Source organism: Delphinus delphis, chromosome 7 (genome assembly GCF_949987515.2).
Source record: "Delphinus delphis chromosome 7, mDelDel1.2, whole genome shotgun sequence".
NCBI classification, from domain to species: Eukaryota; Metazoa; Chordata; class Mammalia; order Artiodactyla; family Delphinidae; genus Delphinus; species Delphinus delphis.
In genome coordinates, this window is record NC_082689.1 from 9,102,326 (window position 1) to 9,119,367 (window position 17,042).

At 43.0% G+C, this 17,042-nt stretch overlaps 1 protein-coding gene and 1 long non-coding RNA gene across 3 annotated transcripts in view; one reads left to right on the plus strand and one right to left on the minus strand.

Moving 5' to 3' along the window:
* The first annotated feature begins 1,089 nt into the window (after positions 1-1,089).
* The window catches only part of LOC132428315 (uncharacterized), a 37,038-nt gene continuing 21,085 nt past the window's right edge, over positions 1,090-17,042 (plus strand). The window contains exon 1 of the long non-coding RNA XR_009520101.1: positions 1,090-1,200. This is a non-coding gene — a long non-coding RNA (uncharacterized lncRNA). The remainder of the gene's footprint in view (positions 1,201-17,042) is intronic.
* The window catches only part of LOC132428314 (nuclear autoantigen Sp-100-like), an 84,091-nt gene continuing 71,465 nt past the window's right edge, over positions 4,417-17,042 (minus strand). The window contains exons 11-14 of one of the 2 annotated variants that reach the window (XM_060015957.2): positions 16,553-16,657; positions 14,694-14,836; positions 11,846-11,882; positions 4,417-5,811 (exon numbers count right to left, since the gene is read on the minus strand). In XM_060015957.2, the coding sequence (XP_059871940.1) occupies positions 5,780-5,811; positions 11,846-11,882; positions 14,694-14,836; positions 16,553-16,657 (317 nt within the window). In that variant the 3' untranslated portion in view covers positions 4,417-5,779. The remainder of the gene's footprint in view (positions 5,812-11,845; positions 11,883-14,693; positions 14,837-16,552; positions 16,658-17,042) is intronic. The other variant, XM_060015956.2, reaches the window with a different exon arrangement.

Sequence of the window (17,042 nt, forward strand, 5' to 3'; positions counted from 1 at the left end):
CTCACCTTAATACCTAGATTTTTCTTCTCTGTTCAAGAAGAACGCCACCATTGAGATTTCTCTTGCAGGAAGCATTCACAGAGTAGAAAATCCATAGGGCAAGCCAATGGAAGTCGGCAGGCTCTGTGCCGAGGTGGAGGCGGTCCTGATGAATATCCAGGCACCATTTCACTGCTCTGGGACTTCAGATACCCGCTGGTTCACTGTGTGAGTCCTCTGAGGGGTGCTCACTTCAGAGTGTTCCCAGCCCAAGGGGAAGGCATCCCTGTCCTTGAGGACTCCTAAGCCCAATGAAGGCCTCAGGGACCTAGGAAGATGGACAGCTCAGAAAGGGGATGGAAAAGAGTCAAAGACACAGGGCATCCTCACTATTTGAACTAAGACTTCTCTGTCTAGGCCATAAATCACTTATGGGCCTATGAACTGCCAAACAAGAAAACCATTATTTCACTCCCTTTTATTTAGAAGGAAATAATACCACTTCTAACCTTGATTTTGAGCTCTTTTCTTAGAGGGTTAAGAAGTGAATTCTACTTTTTCAGGAGAGACAACAGGATGAATTAGGAGAGGAAAAGGTTCAAGACATTTCTAAAGGGGACTGTGCAATAGCAATACTCAGCCACCAGAGGGCAGTGTAGACGTTCTGGAGGGTCTGGAGAGAGGAAAGGGGTACCGAGAGAAAGGACGGTAAAACGCAAATTTAAAGTTAAGTTTCGTCTGGTAAAGTTAGAATTAAAAACAAACAAACAAGCAAACAAAAACACCCGGTAGTAGAGTCTTTCCTTTCATTCTGCTCTGTGTGCTCCGGATGAAAACTGACACCGGCCGAAGGCTGCAGCCGATTCCTGGAGGACCCCAGGACATCAGGTCGCTGATTGCGGAGGTCTTGGGTCGGGGGTTAGGGAGAAGACGGTTGGGGGAGGGTGCTTCGGGAAAGTGAGTGGGTGGCTCCCAGCCGGGCTGAACTTGCGCCCCCAGCAGCTGACTTCCAGTAAGGGAGCTTGTGCAAGAAGGAGAGCGAATCCAGGGCTGGCGGGGGAGTCCCCGCCCCGTTTTCCGTATCCGGTGTTTGCTGGAAGAAAACCGCTCCTGCCTGACCTTTTATTACCCAGGCTCTGCTTCCGTGGCTCGTCCTGTGACGCAGGAAGGGACTGGGTCCGAACAGGGTTCCTTCCTTTAGGGAAGAACGAGGTGCAAGAGGTAGGAATTCTTTCTCATTCTGAATTTCTTCACTTTTGTTTTCTGTTAAATCATTAAGGTTACCTGGTCACCTAGTTCACCGCAGGGTGTCGTGGAATTTAGGGAGAAGAGGAGTAGACCTCCTGGAAGGCTTGCTTAAAAGCTGGCACCCAGTGCTTTCTGCCACTGCTTGTTTGTAGATAGTCGAAACCAACAGAATAAGAAGCTCAGATGTGGCTCTGAGAAGTTTCTGGTATTGGTCAGGACCTGAGTGACCTGTAAGATCTCATTCTCCACTAGGCTGAGAATTTGCCTCCCCTCCACGCCATTTACTTTTCTGTCCCCAAATATACTCAGCTCCAGTGTCCTGGCTCTCCAGAGAGCACCAGGTGACAACTTAGTTGGAATAATTAACACAAAGCTCCAGATTCAAATAATATGCGCCCCCTCCAGTTAGCAGTTTTAAAATTGTGGTAAAGTGTATATAACAATATTTATCATTTTAATCATTTGTAAGTGGATAATTTAGTGATATTAAATACATTCACAATGTTGTGTAACCATCACCACTATGTATTTCCAAAACTTTTTTGTCGTCCCCAACGTAAACTTTGTATGCATTAAAAAATAACTTCCTCATTCCCTGCACATACACCCCCTTACACGGTCCTGTACCCTGTATTCTACTTTTTGTTTCTATGAATTTGCCTATTCTCAGTTTCTCCTATAATTAGAATCATGCATTTGTCCTGTGTCTGGCTTATTAGCGTAATGTTTTCAAGGTCCATCCATGTAGTGGCGTATGCTAAAATTGTTATTCTTTTTTTATGGCTGAATAATGTTCCATTGTATGTATACACCACATTTATTTATCCACTCACCTGTTGGTGGACATGGGTTGTTTCCACTTTTTGGCTATTGTGAATAATGCTGCTATAAACATTGGTGTACAAATATCTGTTTGATTTCCTGCTTTCTTATGGATATATACCTAGGAGTGGAATTGCTAGGTTGTATGGTAGTTGCATGTTTAATTTTTTGAGGAGCTGCCCAGTTGTTTTCCCCAGCGGCCGTATCAGCAAAGCATGATGGTTCCAATTTCTCCACATCCTAACTAATGTTATTTCCTGTGTGTGTGTTTAAGTTATTATTATTATTTTGCGGTGCGTGGGCCTCTCACTGTTGTGGCCTCTCCCGTTGCGGAGCACAGGCCCCGGACGCGCAGGCTCAGCGGCTATGGCTCACGGGCCCAGCCACTCCGCGGCATGTGGGATCTTCCCGCACCGGGGCACGAACCCGTGTCCCCTGCATCGGCAGGTGGACTCTCAACCACTGCGCCACCAGGGAAGCCCTAAATTATTATTTTTATTATAGCCATTCTAGTAAATATGAAGTGATATCTCACTGTGATTTTGACTTACATTTCCATAATGACATGATGCTGAACATCTTTTCATTTGCTTATTGGCCTTTTGTGTGTCTTCTTTGTTTGGAGAATGTCTACTCAATTCTTTTGCCCATTTTTTAAAAATGGAAGTATAGCTGATTTACAATATTGTGTTACAGCGAAGTGATTTACAATATTGTGTACAGCAAAGTGATTCAGTTATATATATATATTTTTTTCAGGTTATTTTCCATTATAGGTTATTATAAGGTATTGAATATAGTTCCCTGTGTTATACAGTAAATCCTTGTTGCTTATCTGTTTTATGTACAGTAGTTTGTATCTGTTAATCCCAAACTCCTAATTTATCCCACCTCGGTCTTCCCATTCCCCTTTGGTAACCATAAGTTTGTTTCCTATGTCTGTGAATCTGTTTTTGTTTTGTATATAGATTCATTTGTATTACTTTTTGGATTCCATATATAAGTTATATAATATTTGTCTTTCTCTATCTGACTTACTTCACTTAGTATGACAGTCTCTAAGTCCATCCATGTTGCTGCATTCTTTTCTATGGCTGAGTAATATTCCACTGTCTATATGTACCACGTCTTCTTAAACCAATTGTCTGTTGATACTTGACCCATTTTTGAATTGAGTTGTTTGCAGACCTTCAGGAAGTCTTTACACATTCTGAATATTAATCCCTTATCAGATATATGGTTTCTAAATATTTTTCCCCATTCTGTAGGTTGTCTTTTCACTTTCTTTGATTCTTCTAATTTTATTTATTTATTTATTTATTTTTTAAATTTTTAGTTATGTTTTGATTTTCCCTAAAAACTGACATATCATTGAGACTATACTGATGTTGACAGACCAGGGTTATAAATATATTTATGGGAAAAATTGTTGCATTAACTAAACAAGCTCTTGCACCAGGAACAGCCCCTGGGCATTTATATTCGACTTCTGCTACATTTCCAGGGGCAGGCCACCCTGATATGGCATGTTCATGAAAAGTAAGTAGCACTGAATACTGGCAAGTCCCCATATAACCTCTGCAGAAACGTTATATGGAAGGCATTTCTTCTGGGACTAGTAAGAACTTGCTGTTATTTACAGTAGCATGTTTCTTTCCTATTTTCATTTTTCCAAACTTTGAGTATTTGACAGTGCTTTTCTTTTTTGTTTTTAAAATTTTTGAATTTTATTTTATTAATTTTTTTATACAGCAGGTTCTTATTAGTCATCAGTTTTATACACATCAGTGTATACATGTCAATCCCAATCGCCCAATTCATCACACCACCACCCCTACCCCCGCGCCGCTTTCCCCCCTTGGTGTCCATATGTTTGTTCTCTACATCTGTGTCTCAACTTCTGCCCTGAAAACCAGTTCATCTGTACCATTTTTCTAGGTTCCACATACATGTGTTAATATACTATATTTGTTTTTCTCTTTCTGACTTACTTCACTCTGTATGACGGTCTCTAGATCCATCCACGTCTCAACAAACGACCCAGTTTCGTTCCTTTTTATGGCTAATATTCCATTGTATATATGTACCACTTCTTCTTTATCCATTCGTCTGTCGATGGGCATTTAGGTTGCTTCCATGACCTGGCTATTGTAAATAGTGCTGCAATGAACATTGGGGTGCATGTGTCTTTTTGAATTATGGTTTTCTCTGGGTATATGCCCAGTAGTGGGATTGCTGGATCATATGGTAATTCTATTTTTAGTTTTTTAAGGAACCTCCATACTGTTCTCCTTAGTGGCTGTATCAATTTACATCCCCACCGACAGTGCAAGAGGGTTCCCTTTTCTCCACACCCTCCCCAGCATTTGTTGTTTGTAGATTTTCTGATGATGCCCATTCTAACTGGTGTGAGGTGATGCCTCATTGTAGTTTTGATTTGCATTTCTCTAATAACTTGTGATGTTGAGAAGCTTTTCATGTGCTTCTTGGCCATCTGTCTGTCTTCTTTGGAGAAATGTCTGTTTAGGTCTTCTGCCCATTTTGGATTGGGTTGTTTGTTTCTTTAATATTGAGCTGCATGAGCTGTTTATATATTTTGGAGATTAATCCTTTGTCTAGGGCACATAACTTTTTGTGCCCTAAAAAGGAGGCAAACAGCCTCATACCTCATCAGAACTTGGAACACGAGGAGAGTGTGTCATGATAACCTCTGGGAGATAAGGTGGTGAGTAGGAAATGGCCTTGTAGCAGCTGCTCAGAAGCTTCCCAGACTCTCATGTTCTGGAAGGATCATAGGGCATTCTCAAGACTTAGATCAGCTACAGACAAGTCTTGCCTATGTGGCCTATGTGGAAACATGCAAGGTCACCAGGATGCCATGGCAGAGTCATTCCCCAACAGAACCAAGAATTGTCAGAGGTGAGGAATGCTCCCATCAGCTGTACCATTTATGATTGTACAAACTGAAAGTTAGAAATGCTGTGCATCTACTATGGGCTTCCTGATGCCACTGGGTGTGAGGCCAAAAAGGATGCTATCCAGTATTCAGTAAGGTAATCAGTGACCAGAATGTATGTCACTATATCTTTCTATAATAGGCAATAATCAGTAATAAAATACATTGGGAAAAAGGTCACTTTCAAAATGACAAAAAAGTATTAAATACCTGAGAGTAAAATAAGAAATGACTAAGTCCTGTGTGGGGAGGAGAAAAGAAGAGAAAACTTTACTTAAGAACCTAATAAAAGATTCAAGGAAACGGAAGCACATAATATGATCCTTTATAGAAAGACCTGATATTTTCTTTTGCGAATTTCACCCCAGATTACTCAATAAGATAATCTGAAGTTTAAGATTTTTATTTAGAAAAGTAAATAAGCAGGAATGTCAGTAAAAAAAAGTTTGAAAAGGAAGTGTGTTATTCACACAGCAACAGGAAGTTGGTCAGTGGGGCCACAGGCACAACATCATGTAGCAGTGGAGACTCTGAAGGGGGAACTAGAAACGGGCTACATTTAAAAGATCATCTCAAACCGACTGCTGTTTGTACTTGGGCACCATTCCTCCTGCCCCCTGCAAGATGGTGCTTCTTCTCTTGTGTAAACAGAAAGGAGGAGGCTTAGGTTTACATTTCAACTCACTAACTTCTCTTTACTCAGCATCAGCTTCTTCAGGACCTCAGATTGCTGATCACATGGTTGGCTTTCTGGGCACCTTTCCTGAAGATCCTTTATCTTGCAGAAGGTGCAGCTCCATGGGTTCCTGAGAGGTCGGATATAAGGTCAGCAAAGGCAGTTTCTCTGTGAATCAACCATTGTTTCTATAGCTGTTAAAGTCCTCTGTTCAGGAATGACTGGTAGTTTCCACCTGTATTCAACTTCTCTCTGACACCCCTCTGCACTAGAGCCCCATTTGGGCTCAACTGCCGAAGACAGCCCTCCCATCAATAACTGTAGAAGGCTAAGTAAGGTGCCATGGTGCATAAGGACACTCATTCACTTCAAAACTTAGGTTCTCATCTGAGCCACTGTGAGTTTGGTAATGAATTCTGCCTGCCCGAAACGAGAAGGGGAAATTGGTACCTTAAGTACTGGAGTCTTGGGCCTCAATGAGACATCAACTCAGTAAAAATCAGGAAAACAGCCCTTCTTCTCAACTTTGCTGAATAAGCACAGAGCATAAGCCATAGGCATCGTTTTTTCTGGCATTGTCATCTCTGTGTCTAGCATCTGTGATGCAGAAACTTCTTGGAAAGGAAATTACCGATAGAGTGACAGGTATCTTCCATTTGCCCCTAGATCTCCACTACCAGGTTCTCTGTGCTGGGGAGCTCTCAATTCTCAATAATCTGAGACCTGGATACAGCGATCCATCCTAGAGATGTCATTTAACCTCTCTCCTTGGCCACCCCAGTGCTTGCTCAAGGGGCAAGCATTACAGTGTCCACAGTGCAGGGGTGGGGACTCTACACGAGCTCAAAAAAACGTGGGGCTTTCTGCCTCTGCAGATTGCCCAACTGCAGAGGTTTACGCTGAATCCTGCGGTGACACATTCTCTGGGACTTACATAGGAGCAGATGAATTACACTAGACTCCTCCCATTATGGAGGGACAGTGCTCTATCCTCATAGGAACAGACATAATCCTGGTAGAGATCATCCTTGGCCACAGCAATTCTACCACTTCTAGAATGCCTTATCAATCTACGTGTTAGCTCACATATCATCACATCTGACCGAAGATACACTTTACAACAAAGGAAATGCAGCAGTGGACTCATACCCGCAGAATTCAGGGATCTTATCATGTACCCTGTGATTCAGGGTCAGATGACTTGATAGACTGCCGTGATCACCTTCTGAAGGCTCATCACAGTCCCAGCTTTGTCAGCTATGTGATGTTCCCATAGCAGGTGGTATATGTGTTAAACCAGCAGCTAATGTATGGCATCATAACCCCATCAAAGTGCATGGGTGTGGGAACCACCTGAGGGACGTGGGGGTTACTTCTCTATTATACCTAATCACCACTTGAAGAGTTTTCTTCTCATTAATCTACTGCTGCCAGCACTGTTCTTATTTCTGGATCCTGATGCTTAAGGACTCTTCTTCTGAATCAAGACACATACAACCAGAGAAAATTGCAGGCTGAGTGTGCATGGTGGGAGGAGCTGTACCACAGGAAGGAAGGGCAGGAGGGGGCCAAGTCTCACTAATCTGTCAGCATCTTTAGGTGGGATGTGGCATTTCTCATGAAAGAACCTCGAACAAGTATTACAGGAGAACAGCGCGGTCTTTCTACGGCATACCTCGCATTCATTTGAGTTTTCTGGCTAGAAGGGGAGATAATATAGACATCACTGGGATCAGTGAGACCCTAGATAGTCGACACATTGGTACTCTAGAACACACAGCATTTACTTGTACCAAGGTGATACTTGTAAACCTTTCTCCTCAAAATAGTAAGGAACAATACTGAGTGGGGATTTCAGAAGAAGACATGCTGGTTTGCAGTGAAGCTCAGGAGGAAGTGGCTGTGTGTTAGACCTTTAAAGTTTTCTTTATAAAGACAGAGATTCTGACACAGGAAGGCTTGTAACAGCAACAAAATAGGATCAATTAAAGATAATCTGAGAAATTTATTATTCTGCAGGCAAAACCTAACTCAGGAATACAGTGTCTTATCTAGTTGTCTACCATGCATCATCTAAATTGCCTCATTGAAGAGTGATTTACTGACAATTTAATATGACAGAATAAACATCTGAGATATCCCTGCATCCCATTTTCTTGGCCATAAGTTCTCCATGAGTTGAAGGGCCTGGGGATGAGTTTCTGGTCTATGGATTTTGTGCCTAGAGGGCCCCTGAGCCTGTGACAGTGCCTCTGGTTGGAAAGACCATGGGCACAGATAACCCGGTGGATGCCAGGGATGACAGAGCTCTTTGACTCTGGGAGCCTAGGGGAAGCTGTCCTATGACTTAGCTTGGCGAGTAAGGTGTGGAGGTGCCATGTCTCAATGGCTAGGGAGTGTGGTAATGGCAACCACTGGAGTTGAAGGCCAAGGCTTTACCCTAATTTTCTGAGCCCGTGGAAACCTGGTGCTTTGTCCTGTATAAGGAAGATGGATGGGGCCACAAAATTAATTGGTGCTGGATTTTTCATCAATCTCAATATGTGGGACCTTTAGCCAGATTTTATTTCATTTGTGAAGTTAAAAATTTGACAGTGTTTGCATCTAAGTATCGTGGAGTAACAAACACACGTTAAAACAACAGAATTTATAGACCAAAATAAGAATTGTTCAAGGAATGAGCCCATTGGTGGGCAAGGGGAATTACATTTTTTCCTTTTCTTTTTGGTGTTAATCTATGTGGCAATAACATGTGAATCCCTATATACTACAATTTCTATGTATGAGGGTCGTGTGTCTGTGCTGGAGAAATGGCCAAAGGATGGGCACCTGGCCCCTCTCCTGGGCCACCTGAGTGGAAAGAGAACCATGTGGTGAGGAAACATTTCATCCAATGGGTAGCAGCTCTTCATCATAGATGAAGCTATCCTTTCTACACCATGGGCTGGAAGAAGGAATTCACATCCTTGTGTGACAATCTACATACAAAACAATGCATAGACTTGGGGACTGGCCCACCCAGTGATGGGTAGCTGGGATTTTGGTGGGTGGTGAGGAAATGGGGAGGTGGCAGGGAGTGCCATTCCGCCTCTTCCTTCTAGAAACACTCTTTATGCTTCGTTCCATGACACTCCATTCTCTTAGATTTTTTCCTAGCACTTTGCTTCTTTTTTTAAGCTTCCTCACTTGGAAAGTTGGAATTCTGTAGGGCTCTGCCCCATGTTCCCTGCTCATTTTACTCTCTTAGATGGCCACGACTACTCCCGTGACCACACCTACCACATTTGTCCCTAGGCTTTAAGATCTGTGTCTCTGGTCTCTTTGTGAGTCCCTGAGCATCCAAACTCTACTTTCCATCATCTCCAATTAGATGTCTATCATCATGTCTAAAACCCATATTGCCCCCAAACCACAGTCCTTGACTTCCTGTCTTGAATCTGCTCCTCTTTCAGTGCCCCCCTCATCTCACTAAGCACCCCACCATCCACCCAGGAGCCTGGAAGTGAACACAGATTCCTCCCTTTCCTCACCCCAGACATCCAGCCCATCACCAGTCCTGCTGTCATTTTTAAATATCTCATCTCATTCTTAGTGCTTCTGTGAGGTCCATTGCTTACAAGAATGCAGAGCCCCTACTTATAATACAATATTATGAGCCAAAGCAAGATGTCCTGCTATTTCCAAATCATAACAGAATATCATCCCTGAGCCCAGTGAGCTGAGGTGAATTGGAACACACCTCAATTTGTAAATTCTTTTCATCTATAAATTCAATATAAGAAGAAGAGACACAAAACTCACACATGGGAGGAAATTCTAGGCCGTAAGCTGTATCTCGTGCATGTGCTCCCTTTCAGTAGGAGAGCTCGAGGAATGGCCTGTTAGGGACATCCTTGGGGACATCCCCACATAGACTTGAGTGGCCCTGGCATGGGGCCATGTAACCGCTTTTCCTTTTTCTCATCCTAATGGATGCTGACCACTATTTTTAGGCTACTGGCTCAGGGTTTCTTATGCCATTTGGTCCTGAGAGGACACAAATGGCAGAAGCCAAGGGGCTGGGAAAGGAAGAGAGGCTCTGGAGAGACCCTCTGAGAACTGAGGTGGTCACACCTTAATAGCTGTAAGCGCAGAGGGAACAGAGAGAGGGCGCCTGTGATAAAGGGTGGGAGACGGTCAACTCAATTGATTAACCCAGACTGAATTACCCTTGACTCCCTAGGACTGGGCAGAAACATTTGGCCTTAATAGCATCTCTTTCTTCAGAAAACCCAGTGGATGCAGAGCTTAGTTACTGAGTCTTTAGCATAAAGTCAGTTGAGCTGGTAGCCCCAGAAACCAGCTTTGTGAAGACCTCGACTTCCTGGTTTGACTGAGATGACCAAGGTCACTGCTGTTGGAAGTCAGGAAAATGGAAGTTTTTCTATTTCCTTTTTTCACTTCACATGTTCTCTCTCACACCTTGTCTTGGAGAGGAAGACATCAACTATCTGACTGCCTTCCCTGAAATCCACACAGCATAGAAACCACTGGTCCATGAACTTCACATGCTACTTTGAAGGAGAGAGAATTTGCCTTCATAGATGGAACTGCAGTCTGCAAAGCCCCTCTGTTGGGGCCAAAGGGCCTCTACACAAAGGAAAGAGCTTTCCAGGTCAGCAGCCTCTCCCACAGGGCACATCTGCTTCCCAATCACTCTATTCTCTAAAGGGTCATCTCCATAAAGGAAATAAAGTTTCCCTTGAAAAAGGACTTAGCATAAGTGTGTGTGTGCATGTGAAGGAGAGGTTTTGTTTTTTTCCTTTACCAGGTGACATATGGCTATATATCCGTTCCAAAGGGGGATTCTACATTAGGTCTATAATAGGTTAGCTAGAGTGACCATGAGATGTTTCCATTTTGCTCAATTCTTATTTCATTAAAGCTAGAACCCAGAAAAACCAATGAAAATAAAATCAGTGTTGCAAAAGCAATAGTCATTAAATGTACTTTTTTGTGCCTTTCAAAATCATACTTTTCCAGCTCCAACTCCATCTTTTATGTCTAATTTTAAGATAGTATGCCCTCTGTAATGGCCTATATGGGAAAAGAATCTTAAAAAAAAGAGTGGATATATGCATGTGTATAACTGATTAACTTTGCTGTACACCTGAAACTAACACAACATTGTAAATCAACTATACTCCAAAAAAAAAAAAAAAAAAAAAAAGTATAGTAAGAGTTCCATTCCGAGAGTGCCTTTGTAATTCCAGCAAAGTTAGCCTAGGTACCCAACTAACACAATCGGCTATACAGTACTGTACTGTAATAGGTTTATAATACTTTTCACACAAATAATACATAAAAAACAAACATAAAAAGTAAAGAAAACTTTTTTTTTTTTTTTTTTTTTTTTTTTTGCGGTACGCGGGCCTCTCACTGTTGTGGCCTCTCCCGTTGCGGAGCACAGGCTCACGTAACGTTCTACATTCGGGCCTGCACCTCAGAAACTAACAGTGCCTCTTCAAATAAAGAAAATCCCCTTGCCATTTCCTACGTTGTGAATCTCTTCGGTTCTTCAGTTACTTCTTCCTCTTGTCTCTCTCTGTCCTTCCTCTGGGCCTTCAATTCCTGGGTCTTCCTAGCAGTACCAGCTACATCACCACTGCTTTTACACTTGCTTTCGGACAATCTGAGCTTGAAATAAAGACACTGTACTACTGTACTCTCTACAGTCCTGTACAGTAAAGTACACAAAAGCACAACCACTTGTAGAGGATGCGCGCACGTTACAATGTACACCAGACACGGGAACTAACTTAAGTGATTGGACGTGCGAACGCACGTTCGCATTTTTGAAAGCTCGCAACTTGAAGGTTCGTATGTTGGGGACTTACCGTATGCCATTCACATATTTTTCTAAAACAAATGTACAAGGTCAGTTCTGCCTCATTATATATTTTTAAGGATTACCCCTGCACCTCTATCTCAAATGTTTTAATGCTCAAAGAAGTCCTGGCCGCACACGCTGAAATGTTTGGAAGTAGCAAGTGTAAAAAGCACCATATTATAAAATCAAGTTTCAACATAATTGGTTAATTTAGAAACCATAAAATAAAGCCAGAGAGATGGAAAGTCAACAATGTGGTAGATGAGACATGGCCAGAAGGTCCTGTGATAATTACCTTTTCTTTTTCTTGGTGGGTCTTGTAGAAATCCTTCCTGAAAGAAAAATGAGATTCATGCTGTGATGGGTCCTTGTTTCTACTTTGTGAGATCGGTAATTCCACTACCTTCCCCTCATGTCCCATTATCAGCATAAACTCAAGGGGCCTTCATGGAAAATAACCTTCCTCTCCAAGTCTGTAACATGGTGCTCTCTGTTATCCAGACTCAGCTTTAAAGTCAGCTTTAAAAACTGCATCCTCTCTCTTGCTCTCCTTAGAAAGTTTTGCCAGATTTTCCTTTACAACCGCGTCTACACCCACCACTTCCTTTCCATTCTCCCAGTACCCCTCTAGCTTTTATCTTTATACCTTGCGTGCTATAGCTCCATTGGCACACACCTGGTGAGTGATTGACAGCTGGCAGACCCCATCAGTGGCCTTGGACACACAAAGGTATCCAGGCCTTCGGGGAGACAAGTGGGAAAACCTGGCATATAGTGGGGTAAGGATGATAAAGTGTAAACTGTGCTCTCATGGAGTATTTTGGGATCCAGAGATGGGTGAGTATAGTAGGCTAAATAATGCTCCCCCGACCCATGAATTTGTTCTAATCCCCCGACCCATGAATGTGTCAACTTACATGGTAAAAAGAACTTTACTAATGTAATTAAATGAAGGAGCTTGAAATGGAAGATGATTCTGATTATCTGGGTAGGGCCAATGTAATCGCAAGGGTCCATACAAGAGTGGGTAGGAGGGTCAGAGTGAGTAGTAGGAGATGTGTTGACAGAAGAAGAGGTTGGAGTGATGTGAGGAAGGGGCCACGAGCCAGGAAATGAAGGCTGCTTCCAGAAGCTGAAAAAGGGGAGGAACACATTCTCCCTGGAAGGCTCCAGAAGGAACCACCCCTGCCGACGCCTTGACTTGAGTCCAGTGAAACTGATTTCATACTTCTGGTCTCTAGGACTGTAAGATAATAGATTTACATGGTTTCAAGGCACTGAGTTTGTGGGAATTTTTTATAGCAGCAATAGGAAACAAATTCAGTGAATTTTAAAGGACTTCAGCACAGAGTGTGCTGTTTGAGCTGGGCCTTGCAGGTCGAATGGGGTGGATCAGGCAGAAAGGTGGTGAAGGTCATTTGAGGTCTCCATGGGTTAAAGCACTCTACCCTCTTATCCATCTTGCATTCCTTGATCAGATTCATACCTCTAAAACACTCTTTCAACTTTGTCAGTCCCTAACCCAAACCTCCAACAATTCCTCCATGATTAAATGAAGGGTTCAGCCTCCTTTCTGGGGCCGCAGGACCTCCACAATCAGCCCAGCTCATGTATTGAGTCTTATAACCCACAACTTCTTGACACTCCTGGGGAGGATTTTCATGCCATCCTTTCTATATAGAATTCCTTATTATGACATTTTTGCTTGTCAGAACTATTCTTCTTTTAAGACCCAGCTCAGTGCAAACTGTTCCATGAAACTGTCCTCAACCTCAAAGACAGAAATGAACTTCCCTCCCCTAAGCTTCTGCATCTCTTCCTGCCAGAGAATCTCATTATGGCATCTATGAGCTGTGCAATCCTATGTTTATAAACGTGCAGCCTTCCTCCTGGTTAGGGGCTGGGGGCCACACCTTACAGTCCCTGTGGCTTTAGATGTATTCAATAAATATTTGCTCATCATTAGAGTGGCACAAGGAAGGACCATCTGGGGCACATGACAGAGTCAGAAGGCATGGGTTCATCTGTGACAGAGACCCGGCCCGTTTTGTCCACATCAGGGGGCCGAGATGAGAACCAAAGGGATATTTTTTTTTTTTGCGGTACGCGGGCCTCTCACTGTTGTGGCCTCTCCCGTTGCGGAGCACAGGCTCCGGACGCGCAGGCTCAGCGGCCATGGCTCACGGGCCCAGCCGTTCCGCGGCATGTGGGATCTTCCCGGACCGGGGCACGAACCCGCGCCCCTGCATCGGCAGGCAGACTCTCAACCACTGCGCCACCAGGGAAGCCCCAAAGAGATATTTTTAAATTCATTTAAAAATATTATTTTTCAAGAATGAATTTCAGGTGGCTATCCAGAAAACACTCATTCTGATATATTATTTTCAGACACATAGTTCTATTGTTGTTACTTTCAACATTGGCCCCCTCCAAAAGTCTAAGACCCTCCCACGCCAAATTTAGTTTACTTTCCTGTGACCAAATTACCCAGTGGCAATTATTAGTGGCAGTGCCAAGGCCATAATTTACTGTCCTACCTTCAACAATGTAAGAGTTTGAATACTATTCAGCCATAAAAAAGAACAAAATGTTGTCATTTGCAGCAACATGGATGGACTTGGAGGGCATTACATTAAGTGAAATATGTCAGATGGAGAAAGACAAATATTGTACGATATCACTTATATGTGGAATGTAAAAAATATAACAAACTAGTGAATATAACATAAAAGAAGCTGACTCATAGAGAACAAACTAGTGGTTACCAGTGTGGAGGCGGGGAGAGGCAACATAGAGGTGGGGGAGTGGAGGTATAAACTATTGGGTGTAGGATAGGCTCAAGGATGTATTGTACAACATACAGCCAATATTTTGTAGTAACTGTTAACTGTAAGTGGAAAGTAGCCTTTAAAAATTGTATAAAAATTAAAAAAAATTTTTTAAGTGTAAGAGTTTATGCACTTAGAGGATTAAGCTGTAATGTAAGCCAGCAAATATAACAGCCACATGGAATGTTAGTGATAATATGCGCATGTGACCCAGGCAAGGGGCGTCAGGATGGTTTTCTGGAAATTCTGCTAAAGCTGGAAGTTGATGACTTGTGGCACTAAATCCTTGATTGTAGCACTTTGTCACTAGAATACCTGAATCAAGGTTTTCAGGGGCGATCCCCCGCAGCGCACACTCAGCTTCCAGTTCTTGGACGCTTCGTGGTTTCCTTCAATTTCAAATTCCCTGAGGGTGAACCAATTTCCATGTGCATCCTGTATACACTTCTCCGAGGTGCCTGTGAGACCAAGACAAGCTGAGCTCCCTTTGTGGCCAGGGTGTGCCCCCAACTGTGAATACCCCAGAACCTGACCTCCCGCCACGTGAATCTGGGCTACTCGTTTTGGGTTCATAATCTACAGCAGGATAGCTGAGTCCCCTCTCTGGGGCTCTACAGCCGTCCGAAAGGGGAGGGCAGGAGCAGACTTCCTGCCCTGTGTGCATACTCTGACCCTCATGCAATGAGAAGGACAGTGATTACTACCAACATTTACTTTAAAAAAATATTTCACTATATTCAAAAGAGAAAAAAATGGAGGACTCTGAAGAATAGGCAAGATTCTTTCCCTTCCCTTCTCTGAGACCTGGGATAGAGCCAGGCTGAGTTTCTGAGGCAGCAGATGAGGTCACACATGGGGCAGTGTGGCAACTGTCACCACAGCCATGTCTGCCTTGTCCTGTACAAAAGTTGATCAGCCAGTGAATGGCAATCAATTATTGCAATAATATTTTGGGCTCATAGCTATTTTTTGTTAAAAGCAATTGTAGAAATGTTATCAAGTGGGAAAAGTTAAATTATATATATGCTATACAATCATGGGGAAAGCATTTATACTTCTCGGTACCTAAAGCACCGTATTTTGGGAGGAGGGAATCAATTATGGTAGATGAACATTTGTACTGTACTTTAACAGTTGTAATTTGCAAACTTTTCTGTTATCTTGTTTTTTTCTCATAATAATATGGTGAGGAAAGTTTTATTATTATTTCCATTTTGTAGAGGACAGTTCAGGATGAGAGAGACTTAGTAACTTGGCCCATACAAAATAGACACTCTTGGTACAGCTGAAACTCGAATCCCAGTCTTCTGGGTCTAAATCTTGTGCTTCTCCCAGTTAGCACAAGGCCATACAGATGTTATAGGGAATGTGGCTGTGAAGGTTGCTGTTGCATTTCTCAAATGTGTACATCTTCCATTCTGTTATTGAAGCACTTGCCCCTGTACTGGGTGCTGGATGGGCACCTGTGGACCTTTTCCTTGGGGGAAAGTGGAGATGGCCTGGTAGGCTAATGTTTATTAATTTTAAAAGAGTGGGAATGCCATCTTTCCTCCAGCCTATCTGGGATGCTGTGTGGAAAAGAGCTAACAGAACAGAACGGAGGCTGCTTTCTTCAGAAAGTCTGCTTGCAAGGTTGGCGCCTGGCTGGTATCTGGGAACTTGGATTTGGGGAGGGGTCTCACCACTCCCAGAACTGAAGAGTAGCTCACTGTGCCTTAACTGTTTATACAAACAGTATGGTTTATGTGAACACGTGCCTTCCGTCTGGGAGTTTGGAATTCTGGCATGTGCTAGGCAGGGGGTACTTATGTAACTAACCCCTGATAAAAACCCTGGACTCTCAGGCTCAGGGCAGCTTCCCTGGCAGACAACATTTCACATGTGTTGTTACAATTCACTGCTGGTGAATTAAGTGTGTCCTGGTGACCCGACTGGGAGAAGACTCTTGGAAACTGACACCTGTACCATGGGCCTTTTCCCTTTGCTGATTTTGCTTTGTATCCTTTCAATTTAATAAATCACAGCCATGAGTTCAACTATATGCTGAGTCCTTTCAGTCCTCCTGGTGAGGCACCAAACCTAGAGACCCCCAATACAGGTGTCTACCCCCTGTATAATACAGTATTCACATGGGAGTTTTCCAGTTGAAAAGTTTAGAAGACCACGAAGCCCACCTTTTTCCATTTTCTCCTTGTATAAAATCCCCTTCGCCTCACCACAAGTCACAGGAAGTTCAGGAAGCTGAAAATCCATATTTGTTTCTTTGGGAATTCTTGGACCTGCAAGGAAGCATTGGTTTCTTCATTCCACCTTGCTCTAAAACTGTGTACCGTCTCTCCTCACCCATCTTGAGATCCTTCTTTATAACTTAAAATGTAATGGAAGGATTTCCCCCATGAATTAGGTACATTTCTAGGCAGGTTAGGTACATAAAGATAACGTCACCCTCCACCACCATCCTCTAAAATCCTACATACAAACCTCTTGTGGAAGGATCTGATTCCCAAGCTTGCTGGCCCCAACTACCTATTGCATGATAATTTTCCTCCTGCTGATTTGAAGGAAGATTTATAGTCATATTATTGCTTTGAAGTTATGCAGATGGAGAAAAAACCCTCAACTTTTAATTTTTTCTCCCCATTTGAGGGCTCACCTGGGGAAAAA